This window comes from Melopsittacus undulatus, chromosome 2, assembly GCF_012275295.1.
Source record: "Melopsittacus undulatus isolate bMelUnd1 chromosome 2, bMelUnd1.mat.Z, whole genome shotgun sequence".
Classification (NCBI taxonomy): Eukaryota; Metazoa; Chordata; class Aves; order Psittaciformes; family Psittaculidae; genus Melopsittacus; species Melopsittacus undulatus.
Genome location: NC_047528.1, coordinates 96,518,168 through 96,533,263, shown reverse-complemented (window position 1 = coordinate 96,533,263; position 15,096 = coordinate 96,518,168). Strand labels below are relative to the sequence as shown.

General features: G+C 40.2%; 2 protein-coding genes across 4 annotated transcripts in view; one reads left to right on the top strand and one right to left on the bottom strand.

The window, feature by feature from the left end:
- Positions 1-10,026, top strand: part of JAM2 (junctional adhesion molecule 2) — a 33,693-nt gene extending 23,667 nt beyond the window's left edge. The window contains exons 3-10 of the mRNA XM_034071560.1: positions 452-565; positions 1,746-1,898; positions 3,690-3,895; positions 4,876-4,978; positions 6,702-6,809; positions 7,579-7,594; positions 8,155-8,188; positions 9,181-10,026. Coding sequence (XP_033927451.1) covers positions 452-565; positions 1,746-1,898; positions 3,690-3,895; positions 4,876-4,978; positions 6,702-6,809; positions 7,579-7,594; positions 8,155-8,188; positions 9,181-9,213 — 767 coding nt within the window. The 3' untranslated portion in view covers positions 9,214-10,026. The remainder of the gene's footprint in view (positions 1-451; positions 566-1,745; positions 1,899-3,689; positions 3,896-4,875; positions 4,979-6,701; positions 6,810-7,578; positions 7,595-8,154; positions 8,189-9,180) is intronic.
- A 361-nt stretch (positions 10,027-10,387) lies between these two features.
- On the bottom strand, positions 10,388-15,080 carry ATP5PF (ATP synthase peripheral stalk subunit F6). 3 transcript variants are annotated; one of them, XM_034071573.1, is made up of 4 exons: positions 14,937-15,080; positions 14,053-14,241; positions 12,657-12,781; positions 10,388-10,516 (listed from the first exon to the last, which is right to left on the bottom strand). In XM_034071573.1, the coding sequence occupies exons 2-4, from the start codon at positions 14,220-14,222 to the stop codon at positions 10,488-10,490; spliced, it is 324 nt and encodes a 107-aa protein (XP_033927464.1). In that variant the 5' UTR covers positions 14,223-14,241; positions 14,937-15,080; the 3' UTR covers positions 10,388-10,487. The 3 variants fall into 3 exon arrangements, with proteins under 3 accessions (XP_033927464.1, XP_030907246.2, XP_030907245.2); XM_031051386.2 differs by lacking the exon at positions 14,937-15,080 and adding an exon at positions 14,723-14,858; XM_031051385.2 differs by lacking the exon at positions 14,937-15,080 and adding an exon at positions 14,662-14,820.
- Positions 15,081-15,096: the final 16 nt, after the last annotated feature.

Below are 15,096 nucleotides of genomic sequence, written 5' to 3'. Positions count from 1 at the left end.
AATGTTTAACCATCTTACTAGCATTTTGTCCACCTGCATTAACTTTACATTTCAACAGTTAAACTACTGATGCTGAATTCAGAATGGTAATTCATATAATATCATTTACAGAATCAGAGTCCTTTTTTTTTAATGGTGTTCTGCTCACTGATAAAAATATTTAAACCTAAAATGAGGGTAGCAATACAGAATCTGCGCTCATTCAACATGGTCCCCAGCAACTAAAGTTTGATCTGAAGTCCACTGAAATATGGAAAAATTAATAGATTCTGTTTGTGTAAATCTGGAGAAGGCCTGATACCATCACCTTGAGAAGTAGATATGACCCTTACTGACTGCTCAGATTCTTTTGAAGATAGAATATTAACTTTATGGAGTGTGAACATGTACCAAACACAATGCTAAAGTCCTCTTTGCATTATTTTATGTATTTCTTTTTTTTCCCCTCTAGAGGCTATTCTTAGTTGTAAGCACAAGTTTTCCAAAAGTGTGAGCTTAAGAATAGAATGGAAGAAAATTCAGTCACAAGGAGTCTCATTTGTCTACTACAACAGTGAATTTACAGGTATAGTACTACAAACTTAGACTGATAGTTTAACATGTAATTCTGCAGCATAGGTACCGACTCTTTCTTTGGGGAATAACATTAGGAACTGAACAGCTGTCTTTTTGAGGAAAAGAACTCTTCCCTGAGGGGCGGAGAGGGGAAACAACTAATATAATCACCAATTATTAGTTATTTTTTAATGAAGTTGGATATAGTAAGACTCAGATGTAAGGAAAATGACATTCCTTGTCATTTTTCAAAAATGAAATTACATTTGGATATAAACTCCCCAAAACTACTGCAAGCTCTGCACTCCTATGCTACAAAGGGGTTTCTGAAGCCTCCTGTAGAGCTGGAGGCTTATGTATGAATAATGCAGCAGTTTTTATATACATAAAATATAAACTTGGCTGTATATTTTAAATAATTTGTATTCTTTTCAGAAGTAGAATTTCTGCTTATATGTTCTAAAAAGGACTTACCTCAGCTTCATATGGGTCTCTGGTGCCTTGTAGACAATAAATGAAGGTTGAGAAGTAAAATAAAAGCACAGTGATTCTGTTGGTTTGTAGAGCTTGCAAGATGTACTGGTCCTGTTGATGAACGTGGGGTTTGGTTTTTTTTTTTCTGCATATATATTTAGTTTAAAGAAACACTGGAACTCATGGTTCTGTGTGTGCATGTAAATTTACTTTCATAACAACCTATACAATGAAAAAACCCTGTTGTAGGAAGTCTGGCAGTATCTTTGCTAAATGCATTCATTTTTTTCTTGCCAAGTTATTATGTCAAATACTTTGCTGTGGTCTCACTCACAGTTCTTTCTGAGAAGTAGTTAAGTTAGTGATTGCTGTCCCTCTCATGGAAGATCATGTCTTTTTTTGTAACCTGGCTGCTGCTATATGTGTTTTCTTTAAATATCTGCAGGAAAACAAAAACATTCCTCCTTTCAACTAGAAAATATGACAGATGTAGGAGGTTTTTTTGTTTGGTTTGCGGCTGTTGTTTAGACCAAATGGGCAAGTTGTGGACAGTTCTTACTGTCTTGTGAAGGGGATTACATGCTGTTCCTTGGTGATAGATAGCTAACTCTGAACACATGAGTTTATAAATTGCATGTGATTTCAGAACAAGCCAATGAGACACAGACATTTGCTATAAGCAAAGAGCAGAAACTTCTCTCTGTTCTCCCTTAAAGGTGATCTTCGAGGCCGAGCGGAAATGCTGAATACAGGAATCCGTATTAGAAATGTAACTAGAAGGGATTCCGGGACCTACCGCTGTGAAATCAGTGCAAAGAGTGAAGAAGGGCAACGCCTGGGAGAGGCTACTATTACCCTCACAGTATTGGGTACAAACTTTTTTACTCGGGCTTCTGTAACTGAATTGAATGATAGCAAGGAGTATGGATGGTAGGGTTGTCTGTATGGTGTGTGGCTGCTGGGTTTTTGGGTGGTCTTTAGGATGGGTTTATAAACACATGTACATATGCACATCTTACAAGGTACTCACAAAAGAGTTTTGCCAAATGCACACTTGTGTTGAAAAGAAATATAACTAGGGTTTTGTTGCTATAAGTGTGGGTTTCACTTCTTGAAACTTAGCAAGTATGCTGATCTGTGTATTGCTGAAACTTCCATTTCTACTAAAATTGAAGTCACTCAGTGGCTGAGAATCTGGATAAAATGATCATGGTGTTTGGCACTGGAAAGTAAGCATCTGTCAACACTTATCAAATATTCCTCAGCAGCAGTTCATTTCAATATGCTACAGTCTCCTCCTGTTTTTTGGAAGGAGAAACTGCTGCAGTGTCTGTGCAGTGCCAGCCAGCGAGCAAGCAATCTGTGGTCTTTATTTACAGAAGAGATGGTGTTGGCTTTGGGGAGATGGTTGTTCTTCATGGGTTTTCTCTTAGTTTCCTTTCCCCATTGGGGAATGCAGGGAAGAGAACACATTCTTCTTATATTGTTCCTGGTATTTTTCCCCATAGATGAGTGGTAGCGGTTGGTGGATTTCTTCTTTTCTCTGTATAAGCAGAAAAGAAAATATTTGCTTTTGCAGTTTCTATATGGTATTGCTGTAAAGTTTTTTCTATAAAAAATAATTGATCTTTCAAAGTTATAAGTCTCGCCTTCATAAAGGATGAGAAATTCTTGAACTTCTGATCAGTTCCAACAAGCTACTAAAACCCCCACTTATTCCTCCTTTCTTCTGTTATCTCAACAGCCTTCCCCTTTTAAACATACTTTCTTAATTTAAAGTTGAAATCTTAGAGTCCAAAGAAGAATGTGTGTGTGTTGCTCACAAACCTTTTTTTAAAGTTAATGTGGATTAGTTAGTATTTCACTTGGTTTTCTTTATTTTTGCTTCTGATTTTAAAATCAGTCAAGGAAAAAATATGAACACTTATTAAGGTGTCACCTGTGTTTTTCATGTTCCATACATGCCTCTTCACTCTTAGTTTTCTTCTATATAGATTCCTTTTACAAAAAAAAAAAAACAAAACAAAGGCTAAGTTCCTTTTCTATTTTTGTACTAAAAACAGGCAAAGAGATGTTTATCTCCATGGCAGATGGAATGATCACTTCTCCTGCATCTGTGTGTGGGAGTGTTTAATTTATACTGAAATCTAGTATCCAATTAGTTCTGTTCCTTGGTAATTACACAATGGCTATGGTGGTGGCCAGTCTTGGTAATTCTTTCTGATAGACGTTTTTCAGAACTTCTTTTAAATAAAAAGACACCTTCCTCACTTCTGTTTTTAAGTACTGGAGCAGGGAAGGGCGGAATTGCTGGACTATGGATTCCCTTCTCTTGCCTCTGTGTGAGCAAGAGGCCCCATACAAGAAGTAAGGTACAACTCTCTGGGGTTGCATGAGGGTGCACAGATTGGAGACAGGATGACACATCAGATGGTGGTGGAAGCTGGAAGCAGGCATCTTTTTTTAGCAACTCCCAAATTTTGCTGTGCTCTCCAGTGGCAGGACTCCGCCTTCAACCCCTTCTCCATCACTTTCTTTCATTAACGTGCTAGTTTCTAAGTATGCATGCAAGTGCTCACCTCCTCACCAGGAACTGTCAAACTGTTGTCTTACAGACAGTACTGATAAAACTGTGTAACAAGTGCAATTTCATTGTCCAGTTGCTCCAACTACTCCCGTGTGTGAGGTACCCAGCTCTGCAATGACAGGAACAGTAGTGCAACTGAGCTGTAAGGAGACAGAAGGGTCTCCTCCATCTGAGTACCAGTGGTACAAGAACGGTGTTGCCTTACTGGAAAAGACAGCAACAGGCAATGCTAGAGCAGCAAATGTAACTTACACCATGAATAAGAAGTCTGGCACTCTGGTAAGTGTAATAACCAACTCTGTCATAACCAGCTATCAAGAAGACCAAATTTACTGTTTAATACAATGACACACAGGAGTCTTAACCCAGAAATGCACAAGGTCTTTGTTGGAGATCAGTGTCATGCTGAAATATGAGTTAACAAATATAGAAAGTGGTTTCTGCCTTGGACTAATGACAAGCCATAGACATAGAGTGATACAGACAAATTGAGTGAGTTACAAGGCTCCAGTAATGAAAAATGAGCAGAATATAGAAAATATATGACAAATTTCACCTTGCCAAATAACTACCTAGTGCCAGGTGAGGATGATCTCCCAGTATGTCAACAGAGTTCTATTGGTGGTAGCACCTTAAAATCTGGAATAGCAACTTCATGCACTTAGTGGGAGTGCTGCACTAAGGGTGAACCTGATCCTCCCCTACAGGGGATCTAAGCTCTTCATTCTTGCAGTCCCTACATTTGCCTTCTAAGACTTGAGTGGCATGGCTAGAGTACTTGCCAGTGAAAAGTATTTGATAAATAGTGCAGTTTAACATTTCTCCATTGGAAGAAGAGAGAAGGTGCCATTAGGGGGCAAGGGGAAGGGATGACACGAATGGACAGGGACAGATGCATTTCCCACAGGAAGTTCATCAGTCACATTTTTATAGTACATGATTATCATTTATTTGTTAAAATGAACAAAATAGTCTGATTTCAGGGATTCTGAACTTAGAGTGCCTAAGAAAATGCACTTTATTGGAAACTACTGATCCACTGAAAAAGAATCTCCTCGCAGATCCACTTCATCTAGTTAAAATGTTCATCAAGAAGTCCCTCTTAGACCAGAGGCTTAAGGACAGGCAGTGTGATGAGGGAGCTGAACAAACAAATAAACAAACCCCTGTTGACATGTCAAAATGTCTCTCCCACAGGAAAGTCTGATTTTTATTTTTTTTCTCCATTCTGATAATGGTTTTGGACTCTTTCTTAACAGCTGTTTAACACAGTTACAAAGAATGACACTGGAGAGTATTTTTGTGAAGCCTCCAATGGGATTGGATTATCTCAGAAATGCTCAGTGAAGCGAATGCAAGTTGGTATGTGTCAAACAAAATAAGGGAGGAAGCCAGCCTTGCAATAGGAATTATTCTATTGTGTGGTGCAACTGAGAAGCTAAGAATTACATCTTTTTGTTTGATTATGGCATCTGGGGGGAGGAATAATAATATGAATTCCTTCTATGTAGATGCTGTGGCTACTTAAAGCACTCCTTTCATACAGCACAAACGTATCTCACTGCATTTCACAGAAAAGCAGCTAATTAAGTACTTTGTCGCAATAACCAGCCTTTAGGTTGCTAAACACTGACCTTCAGAATAGCAGTACCCATGTGAAAGTCTTAATAATTCAGATTGCTTTTGTGGAAGGAGTAGAGGATGCTGTGCCAGTCCACTCAGTTATTTTCTTTATGAAAAGCCTCCCTTTTCAAATGCATTCATATAACATCTTAAAGTATCTTACTGTAACAGATCAGACATTTAACTGAATGACTCATTTATATCTGCCAGAGGAACACTGAAGAAATCGGTGTATCTTAAAAACCAAACAAACCCCCCCCAAAACCCCACGCTGCTAATTTCTTTTCTAAGTGCACAGTGTAGCAGGTGAAGTAATACATTGGTTAGCTAATGAAGAATTTAGCAAGGGCTGGAGAGGCAAAGTTGATGTCTGTAATAACCCAAAACGTGAGAGTGTTTTGACAAAATATAAAATTAGTCTTGCAGATGGGATAGGAAAGCAGATAGTAACAAAGCATAACAAATACTGGACAGAATTTCATGTCCAAGTATTCCATAAAGCAATTATCCAGTGCTTTCTTAGAACTTAGCTGAAAGTCACTATATCATGACTTTTAATACATTCCTGGTCAATTATCCTGGTCAGGTGTCTCACAAGCTACGTAAATAAAATCCCTCTGCTGTAGAAACAGAAGTCCTAAATTGCTGTCAATCAATGAACAAATATTTATAACTTTGGGAATAAAATTCCCAACCAAATATTAATGTATGCTTAAAGTCACAGTCTGAATTGGTAATTGGACATACAACAAAAACTTGTGAAAACGTTTCAGGAGAAAGAAGCATAAACTGGCAGAAATAGATGATTGCCTGAACCTCTTGGGGATTACATCACAAAATGGGCACGAGTCATCCCCTTCAAAATAAAAATGGCTAGGTGTTCTGGTAGCCCAGTGTTGAGTTCAACTTCAGACATAGGCTCACAGAATAGTTACATCTGGGCTAAAGTATTTGTTGGCCTTTATTGTACTGAATTTTAAAAGACTTGCTGTCTAAAAATAAAAAAGCACTGAATTTTAAATAACTGGCCTGAAGAGTTCTTCAGGACTGGGACTTGCCATCAGCTGTTTCAGTTATTTTAGGCAAGCTAATGATAGGAAAATGCTTGTTTTAAGACTTCTAAAGATTTTGAGTTATTTTCCACTAGAGACATACTACTTGAATGCTTATTTGGGATAGGTTTAATAAGTAGTATGTATCCCTTGAAGCCTCATAGTCGTTCCTAATTTTGACCAGAGCTAAGCACTTGAAGTATGTCTAGCACTCCTGTCAATGTGGCTGTGATACTGTAGTGCTTTTGGACTGCTTATCTACATCCAAGTGTTACCAGTTGACTTACACAGCTTGGGCCAAAGACCTCCAATAGCTACAAATGGTGCCTGTAGTAATTAGGGGGAAAACAAATACAGCCAATGGAAACTTTTACAGCTTACAGCATTGGACTTCTGTCTTGTAATTACAGATGACCTCAATGTAAGTGGTATCATCACTGCAGTAGTATTTGTGGCTCTGGTAATGGCATCATGTGGCCTTGGAGTATATTATGCCCAGAAAAAGGGCTACTTTACAAGTAAGTAAATTAAAATCACTCTTATGTCAAAAGGAAAAAAAAAAAGTCTGTGGTTCTGCACAGTAATGCATTCTCCTATTCATGAAGGCTCTAACTCCATAGTACTAAAAAGCATTACAACAGTGACTCTCTGGTGCCAACATTTTTTTTCTGCTGATCTCTACTGTAAAAGATACTTAAAGACATGGAGACGTTTGTGCAGTTGCATAAGGCACCACACGGCAATCTAGGGAGAGCAAGGGGCCGAACCCTATGTCCTGGAGCCTCTGCTCTAGATTTGGGAGGGGATGGCAAAGGCAACATAAAAACAAGCAGTCAAAGTTCACTTTCACACTAGGTGTGAGCGGCTGACTTCCGACGAAGGGGAAACTAAGTTAACTGGCTCCCTCTTCTGGGTTGTGGTGAAAGTGCGCGTGGAGAGTTTGCTTTTAAAGCTTACTGCTAAAAGCTCGGCACCAAGTTACCCTCTCCTTGGGGTTTACCTTTGTGCAGAAGGGATGCCAAATGTCGGGGTCTGAGAAGGTCCGCTGCCTGAAAGTAACAAGCTAACGGAGCTGCTGTTACAGTTCATGTTCACCTGGAGGTTTATTTACCTTTGAAAGCAATTTAATATTTTTTCTGTTTAAACTCACACCAGAAGAGACAATTGGTTCATGAACTCCTAGAAACTGAAGAGCTGAATAAGCTCAGAATAACTGTTTCAAAAGACTGTAAATCAGCCAGGGAAACTGCTCTTGTGCTAATTGTTTTTCTTCTTCTGCTTTTTCAGAGGAAAGCTCTTCCCAGTAAGTATCCTGATGCAAGGTAGTACACAAATCACTACAAACTTCACATACATTTCTGATTTAGTAATCCAGGATGATTAAGGCCTTTCTCACAGGACTCTTGTATAGTGGCCTTTTTGAACACTGAAATAAACCTCTGATCCTACACACCAGCTGGTTCCCTTATTACAACCAGTGTGTTGGTCATAAAACAAATAAGCATTAGTACTGTAATCAGTGTGCAGAGATGTGGCTTTTTACAGTTACAGTTTAAACCCCTAACTCAGCTACAGGTATGTGTCTCCTTTTCAAACTAATCTGAACTTCCCCCCTGATTAAGTTTAAACCCATTACTTCAAAATACTCTGTTATTTATACTGGCCATGAACTACATAAAAACCATTTCTGGAAGCCCTTAAAAAGACAAGCTAGGGAAGGTAACTTGACAGTGGTTCATGAGACAACGGCAGCTACCTAAAAGCATTCAATGGATTTGCTCATAAATAAGACCCTCAAAGGATTAAAACTAACACCAGAAAACTCACTACTTAACTTGTGCTCCTTTCCTGCTCTATTAACAGGAAGAAGACCAACTATCAATCTACAAGTGAAAAGGCAAGTATTTTGTGTTTAGTTTGAACTTTAGACATCTTCAAAATTTACTCATCTCTGATGGGTTTGCACATAGGGCCTTGCCCTTCACAAACTGTACACATCACCAGTATATGAAGACACTTTCTGTTTGCATTTATAGTTTCCAATTTTTTTTCTCTCTGTTCTATTTGCTTCTTTTATTCTTTCAGATGTTCTGGATTATTTTCCAGCTATCAGATAAACTAAAAAGTAACAAACACCCTTACACTATTTGGCAGTATCACCTCTAAACATCACTTAATGATGCTATTTCTTGCGAAAACGTCCACTATGCCTTGCTTTTGTCCATTCAGTCAAACAAGGAAATTAACTTTGGAGTCCAAATCGGCAGTGAAGGAAACGTTTGGCCATAGTTCCTCTAAGGCTTGACTGAATATGGAAGCTAAACTTACAACTTCCCCCCCACACCCCTTTCTCATTGAGAGAAACTGCACATTAACTGCTCCAGCTTTTCAGACTGGTGCAAGAATGGAGCTCCAAATAATAAACTTCAACTGGAACAACTTAGTTTTATTATCTGTAATTTAAGGTTACATTAATAGCCTTAAAAGCTCCTTGAACAACACCCATTTCTTTAATCAAAACAGAACATACAAACCAGCATAAACCTATTCCTTCACCTAATATATATGAAACTTCCTGAGGCCAGCTGCCTGGTTGCTCTGAGTGAGAAGAGTAAACTTTTAAGAACTGTAGTATCTCTTTACTGGTATTAATGCAGCACTTAGGAATCAGAAGATGCTCAACAGAGCTGTTTGATACTTGCAGTTTTTAATAAATTACTTCTGTGTAGTAGTGCATTGTGCAGACTTCCCTTTCATGTTAACTAACAGTGCTTTGGGCATGCTTCTTTTCAAACTTAATGCCTTAGTTTAATCTGAAATGTACACTCAATGTTAATCTGGTTAAAATCCTTGAACTATTACTTATGTTAACTTGTTTGCTTCATTTAGGATTTCAAGCATACCAAGTCCTTTGTTATTTAGAAGATTTCTGCCTCTGTGAGGGACATCAAATGACTACTTGTTATACAAAAGTATCAAAGGGATCTTTTGACCTCTACTCTGTAAATAGTTTCCATGTACTACATGCTGAAAATAGAAACTGCCAATGTTTAGATCCAATCAACGTAATTGTGATTGCTTTTCAGGAGCAAAAAGAAACCCCAAACTGCACAGGCCTCCCACTCCCAAGACCACCAAACCCCCTTAACTTAAAGACAGAATTAAATTTAATATACAAGTCAACACATGTGAAGACTTCTTGAGCAACCTGATCTAGTGGAAGGGGGAGTAGAAATAGGTGATCAATAAGGTCTCTTCCCTGCCAAACCATTCTACGATTCTCATTTTGTTCATGTATACACGCAGCAATATTGGATTCCCTCTTACAGCTTGCAACAGTCTACTCAAATAACTTTCACTGGTGATCCTGCTACCACTACTTCTACTACCTGTCTCTCCATCATTGTCAAGGGCTCAAACTCTCCTGCAATTCTGATAACTTACTACCTTGACATTGTACTGGGTTTGCCAAAATCATCTATAAGACTGTAAATAGTTGTGCAGACTTTAAACTCACTATCCTGACAGAATAAAGCATCCTGTAATTTAGTCTGAACCAGTGGTTCATTGTCTAATACAAAATGCCTACAGCTTCTCTTCCACAAAGCAGTCTCTCACTTTCGCTGTAGACTGCATACGTAATTTCATTCTGAAGAAAAATCATGCCAGTATAACTCAGGCTGTAGTATCTGGATCCTAGTTGTTGAAGTGTCACAAATAAATAGTTGCTCTGAACCTGAAGTGTTTGTGTCAATAGTTAAATTATTAAAATATCACAACCTCATTAACAGGTGTCAGCTGCTTTTGTAAGAATAACACTTCACCTGTAAAATTAGTAGACCTTGTGCCTACAGTTTTGGCTCTGCAGGTCCATTCCATTTAGGGGTCACGGGTTTTTTTTCTGCAGAAGCTTTCTGTATGTGATCAACTCAGAAAAACAAGTAGCTCCTTCTTGATGTATCATTAACAATGTTAGAACTTTTCAGCACTACAACACAGTTTTGCAGTTAATACTAAGAAATACTCAGCTGCCTCAGTCATCTGAAGATCACAGCCAACTGCACTTACAGTACAGTTAAGAAATTATTCACGCTTCTGAAATCAAACTTCAACACTGCATTTATTAAGTTACAACTGGTGCCATGTTCAGCAACTCCACTGATGTACGCTGCTGTTTGGCTTGCAACCTGCAGAGATCACTTTGGAGTATCCTCAAAGTTGGGCTCTAGAGGAGGAAAGGGAGAGAGAAGCCATATTAGCTTCTTTTTAGTCCAGCCTTGAATAGCATGATTCATTTGTTATTTAAAGAATGCTAAACATTAAGTTGACAAGCTAAAGCAATTGCAGTCTTGTACACCACCACTTAATTTGTATCGGGGTATCACTGAATGGGGGCAGCACTAAAAAATAAAACTATGCTGGCAACAGGTCTTTTCCATCTTAAAGGAGTCAGGCATAAAGTTTAAGACAGACATGCACCTTACTAACATTTCTACATAAACAGCTTTAGCATCACCTGGAGAAGGGGAGAAGGCACAGAGAAGATGAAGTCATCAACCAGAACTTACTGCACTTGACACTAATATTTCCAGCATAGCTCAGGTAGAAGAACAAGTAACAAAGTTCTTCTTTCTCCTTGATTAGTGTCTTACAGCTGATTAACAGAATGGAGCACACAATTCCAGTTCCACTCAGCAAAAGATACTCTCCACATACAAACACAGATGAAGGAGTTTTTGATGTCAAAGGTACAAACTCAGAAAGGTTAAGGCTTTTGACAGGGGGGCTATTAACACCTGTTCTCCTTGCTACAAGGAATCTGAGAGGTAAGGCTCATCTTAGAGTAATCTTCACTAAGATAAAAAATATGTTTCTACTCATTAGGCACTTAATTTTGAAAACTTGTTTGAATTCAGTTAAGGATAGGCAACAGCGGTAAAAGCAAAAACTCCCCCTTCCTTTGTGTTGTTCCTATGTTTTGTTTACAAAGAAATACTAATGCATTGTTCCACATAATACATAAAATAAAGCTGAATATAAAGAAACTGCATCCCTAAAACTCAGGAAAATAAATGCCTTAGATCCTGCTTTACAGATGCTCTGTTTTATTTGCACCAGTAACAATCTGACACTAAATCCTTTTTTAATCTAACTGAAATACCACAGAAACACAAAATATTTTTAGATGTGCTTCTAGTCTGTATCAGTTTCCAGTTAGTCTGCCTATGATGGCTTGATCTTGGCTAGATGCGAGGTATATACCCACCCTTTTGCTCTCTTGCTCTTTCCCCTACCTCCCTCTCCAGGAGGGTTACAAATAAAGGCTGTGTTTTTCACCCCTTAAATACTCTGTTGTCACAGAGGTGGCACTAGCAACACTGACTAGCTCAGCTACAAATTGCAGTGGGTCCATTTTGAAGCCAAATGAAACTAGTCTGATGCATGGACACACACCTTCTGACAGAGGTCACCCTGCAGGCCCCTACTACCAAAACCTTGCCACATAAACCAAATACACTGGCACATCCAGAAACACTGCTGAATCCCAGCTACTTACAGTTTACTAGAAAGACAGCTAAAGCCAAGTTTTGTGGGGTAAGCTAAAACCGTTTGTGAACAATGCAGACTCTGAGCTGTACCTACATAAGCAAGTGAAGGAAAAAGAACTACAGAAATGTAGTTGCCTTTATGTCCCAAGGCAGACAGAGTCTGTGCAGTTTCTCTATATTCTTGATAAAGAATTGTCACAAGCATTCTTCTTGTCATAATCACTTGGAGTAATATGGAAACATGCTGACACAAACTTAGGGCAGTTAAACAGAAGCCATACCCAAATAACCAAAGAAAAAAGTTTAATGCAATTTAGTCACAAAGTAGTCATAAGGAGTAAAGTTAAGTTCTGGGTTCATTTTCTGAAATCACTGACCTTATGGATGAGCTTACAAAGTCTACAGATTGCACTTTGGATGACATGGAAAACTAGTTTTGAAATTAGTTTGATGGTATCTTTGGAAGGATGAGAAGAAGAAACAAACAAAAAGCCACACCAAAAAGCCCCAAAACAATAGGACACGGGGTATTTCTTTAGGGTCTCTGAAGGGTAGTTTAAGATAGCCTGATCTGACTGTAAGTTTTGTAAAGCATCAGGATAAGTAAGTCCACACCTCTACTGGAAAAGACAAGTAATCAAAAAAAGGAGCCAGATGGAATCAGATGTGAAGTCTGCAAAAGTAAGGACATAGACCAAGGGCATCTTACATGAAACTAACAGACCAAATAAAAACTAAATGAGAATTACTTAAGAAAACCAGTCAGTGAACATGCCCTTACTTGCAATTAGAAATAAAGTTAGATTGTTAACTCACCCTCAAATTTAAATTCTGGAAACTTGGTTAGATCTCCCCCACCATATGCCCGTTGAAGTCTAGCAAGCGATTCAGTCATTTCCTTCTGAAATTCAGGTCCTGCATCAACAGGCCCTCCAGCTTGCCTACAGAAGAAACAAAGACCAAAAGAACCATTGAAAGTTCTGAGTAACACTTCAGTCCTGAAGTTTCATGTGGAAGCTCTACATTTTCATGGCCATTTATGAATGTAGAACCCTTCTGACAACCAACTAAAGCCATTTCAAGTATTTCCAAAAGTCAATATATGAGACACCTTTGGTCTTCCACATGAACAAGGCTCTTGGAGTGAAGTACAGGCTTTCTGCTATCAATGATGAAAATCCAAGTGATTGAGGTAGCCTTTTGAGACATAAAGCTACAAGGAGTATCCAGGCTTTCAGAATTCTTAGTTTCAGTTGTTCCAGGTGGGATTTCCTTACAAAACTGTGATCTGTACCTCTGCTGTTTCTGAATTAGTGATCTTAGCTAGCAAAGCTTAACTGTTCTTGTGAAGAGAACATGTGTTGAGTACTAAACAAGCAATGACCCAAGAGACAAGGCAGGGCACCTTGCATTCATAGAATCAGATTGGGGTACAAAGGTAAACCAGTTAAAATAGAAACTTTCTAGATTACCAGTGCTCAGCTAAGCCATCACACTTGTGATTGGTAAAGTCACCAAAAATACACCTCCATAAGCAGGCTAGATTGTAGGTGTGGAAACTAACAGACCTAAGAAACAATAGAACTAAGAAATGGCTGCTTTCCTTCCCAAAAAATAAATCACACAGAATTGCTAGAATGAAGAAATGGCCGATTTCCTTCCCCAAAGCAAATGACACAAAATTGCTAGAGCTTTAATTTCCTATTAAGTAGTTCATCCAAGCATTACATGAATCTAAAATTCCATTTGAATTAACTGCCTACTAACTTGAGATGTTTAATGAATCAGCTTCACAGTTCCATTAATTCTCAATTGCTTTTGGAGACTATTTCCATTCCGCTTCTGGAAGGAGGACTGAAGAACAGCTGCTTTCCCCTGACCAAAAAAAGGGGTGTGGTGTTCTTATTTTTTTCCTATTTACAGAGCACATATATGGGTACGTTCATGTAGCGTGTACTGAGTGCCCTAACTCCCCATGAAGACTGACATCAGGTTTACCTTTTTTTTTTAAACCTAATGGGGGAAAAAATGGACACTGTCTCTTAGGTAAGCAAGAACAAGCCTTCTTATTTGTGACACTACCATCAAGTGTTTCAGGAAAGAACAACTTGAGCATTTACAGACTAACCCACAAACCTAGCATATTTCAGCATCTGTCAGAAACATTAATCCCCCTTTTGCCATCACCCTCAAAATAATTTCCTCTACTTACTTGCTCTTTGTGTTGTATTCTCTGATCTTGTCCAAGAAGAGTTTCTGAACTGGATCGAGCTCTTTTGCCTTATTAAAGACAACAGCAGAAAGCCCTATGTTTCTGCGCAAGTGACTGGAGACAGCAGCACGAAAAATGGACGAGAGTCGCAAAATCTGGTTCAAAATCATGATGACACCAGTGTTTCAGCTAAAAAACAGAACCCCAAAACAGGACCACAGAATTAGCTCTTTCCACAATGTGCAAAAAAGCAACATATTTAGTTCAAAGGTAAGCTTTAGACCATAACGAACACTTAAAGCAGGCAGCAATCTGGGGAGGCAACTCGAGCAGCCGCTGAACCCGAGGAGCACGGATCACGACAGCTCTGTCCGCACCGCCACCGGGACAAACACAGAATGTCAGGTTTTGCCTCGCTTAAAGTAACAACTCCAACCCAACCCAGCAGCGGCCGCGGCACCACGGCTCCCCGAGTGGGGATCTCTGGACCACCCGCCCCGGGTGCCCCCAGCCGACGACGGGGCCGGGAATCGCCGTTACCCGCAGGCCCCGAATGACCCAAACGCAAGGCAAGGGCGGCGGACGAGGAGCCACCCCCCAGGCACCCACCGGCACCGCGGGACGAAGGGTTCGGGGCTCGGCGGCACCACACCGGCCCAGCTCCAGTCACCTTGGGACAGGAGTCACCACAGCTACCGCTGCCCCGCCTCTCCGCGCAGTGCACGCCGGGAACCCGGCCCAGCCCGCCGCCACGCCACCGACCCCCGCGCCCTTGCACGCGGGGTACCCGGACAGAAGGGGGCGGTGCGCGCCCCACCGGGAGGCCCCGCTCCACGGCCGGCCGGAGTACGGGGAGAGCGAGCACGGAAACCCCCCGCACGCACCGTTACCGTCGGAAGCCGGCGATGCGCTTCCGGGTGAAGAGAAGCGGTTCAGAGTAACAGCCCCCGGCGGCCCCGCGCCCACACGCGGATTGGCGGCGCGCGGGGGCCGACGGGAGCTGTAGTTCCCTCTCCCGCGCGGGGGGTGGCGGTGTCGGCGCGC

What these genes read in the sequence shown, in the direction of transcription:
- ATP5PF (XM_034071573.1), bottom strand. Translation starts at nt 14,222, where the DNA reads ATGATTTTGAACCAGATTTTGCGACTCTCGTCCATTTTTCGTGCTGCT. An exon ending in GAATACAACACAAAGAGCAA is followed by an intron (nt 12,782 to 14,052) that starts GTAAGTAGAGGA and finishes TTTCTTCTGTAG; the next exon opens with GCAAGCTGGAGGGCCTGTTG. An exon ending in TCCAGAATTTAAATTTGAGG is followed by an intron (nt 10,517 to 12,656) that starts GTGAGTTAACAA and finishes TTCCTCCTCTAG; the next exon opens with AGCCCAACTTTGAGGATACT.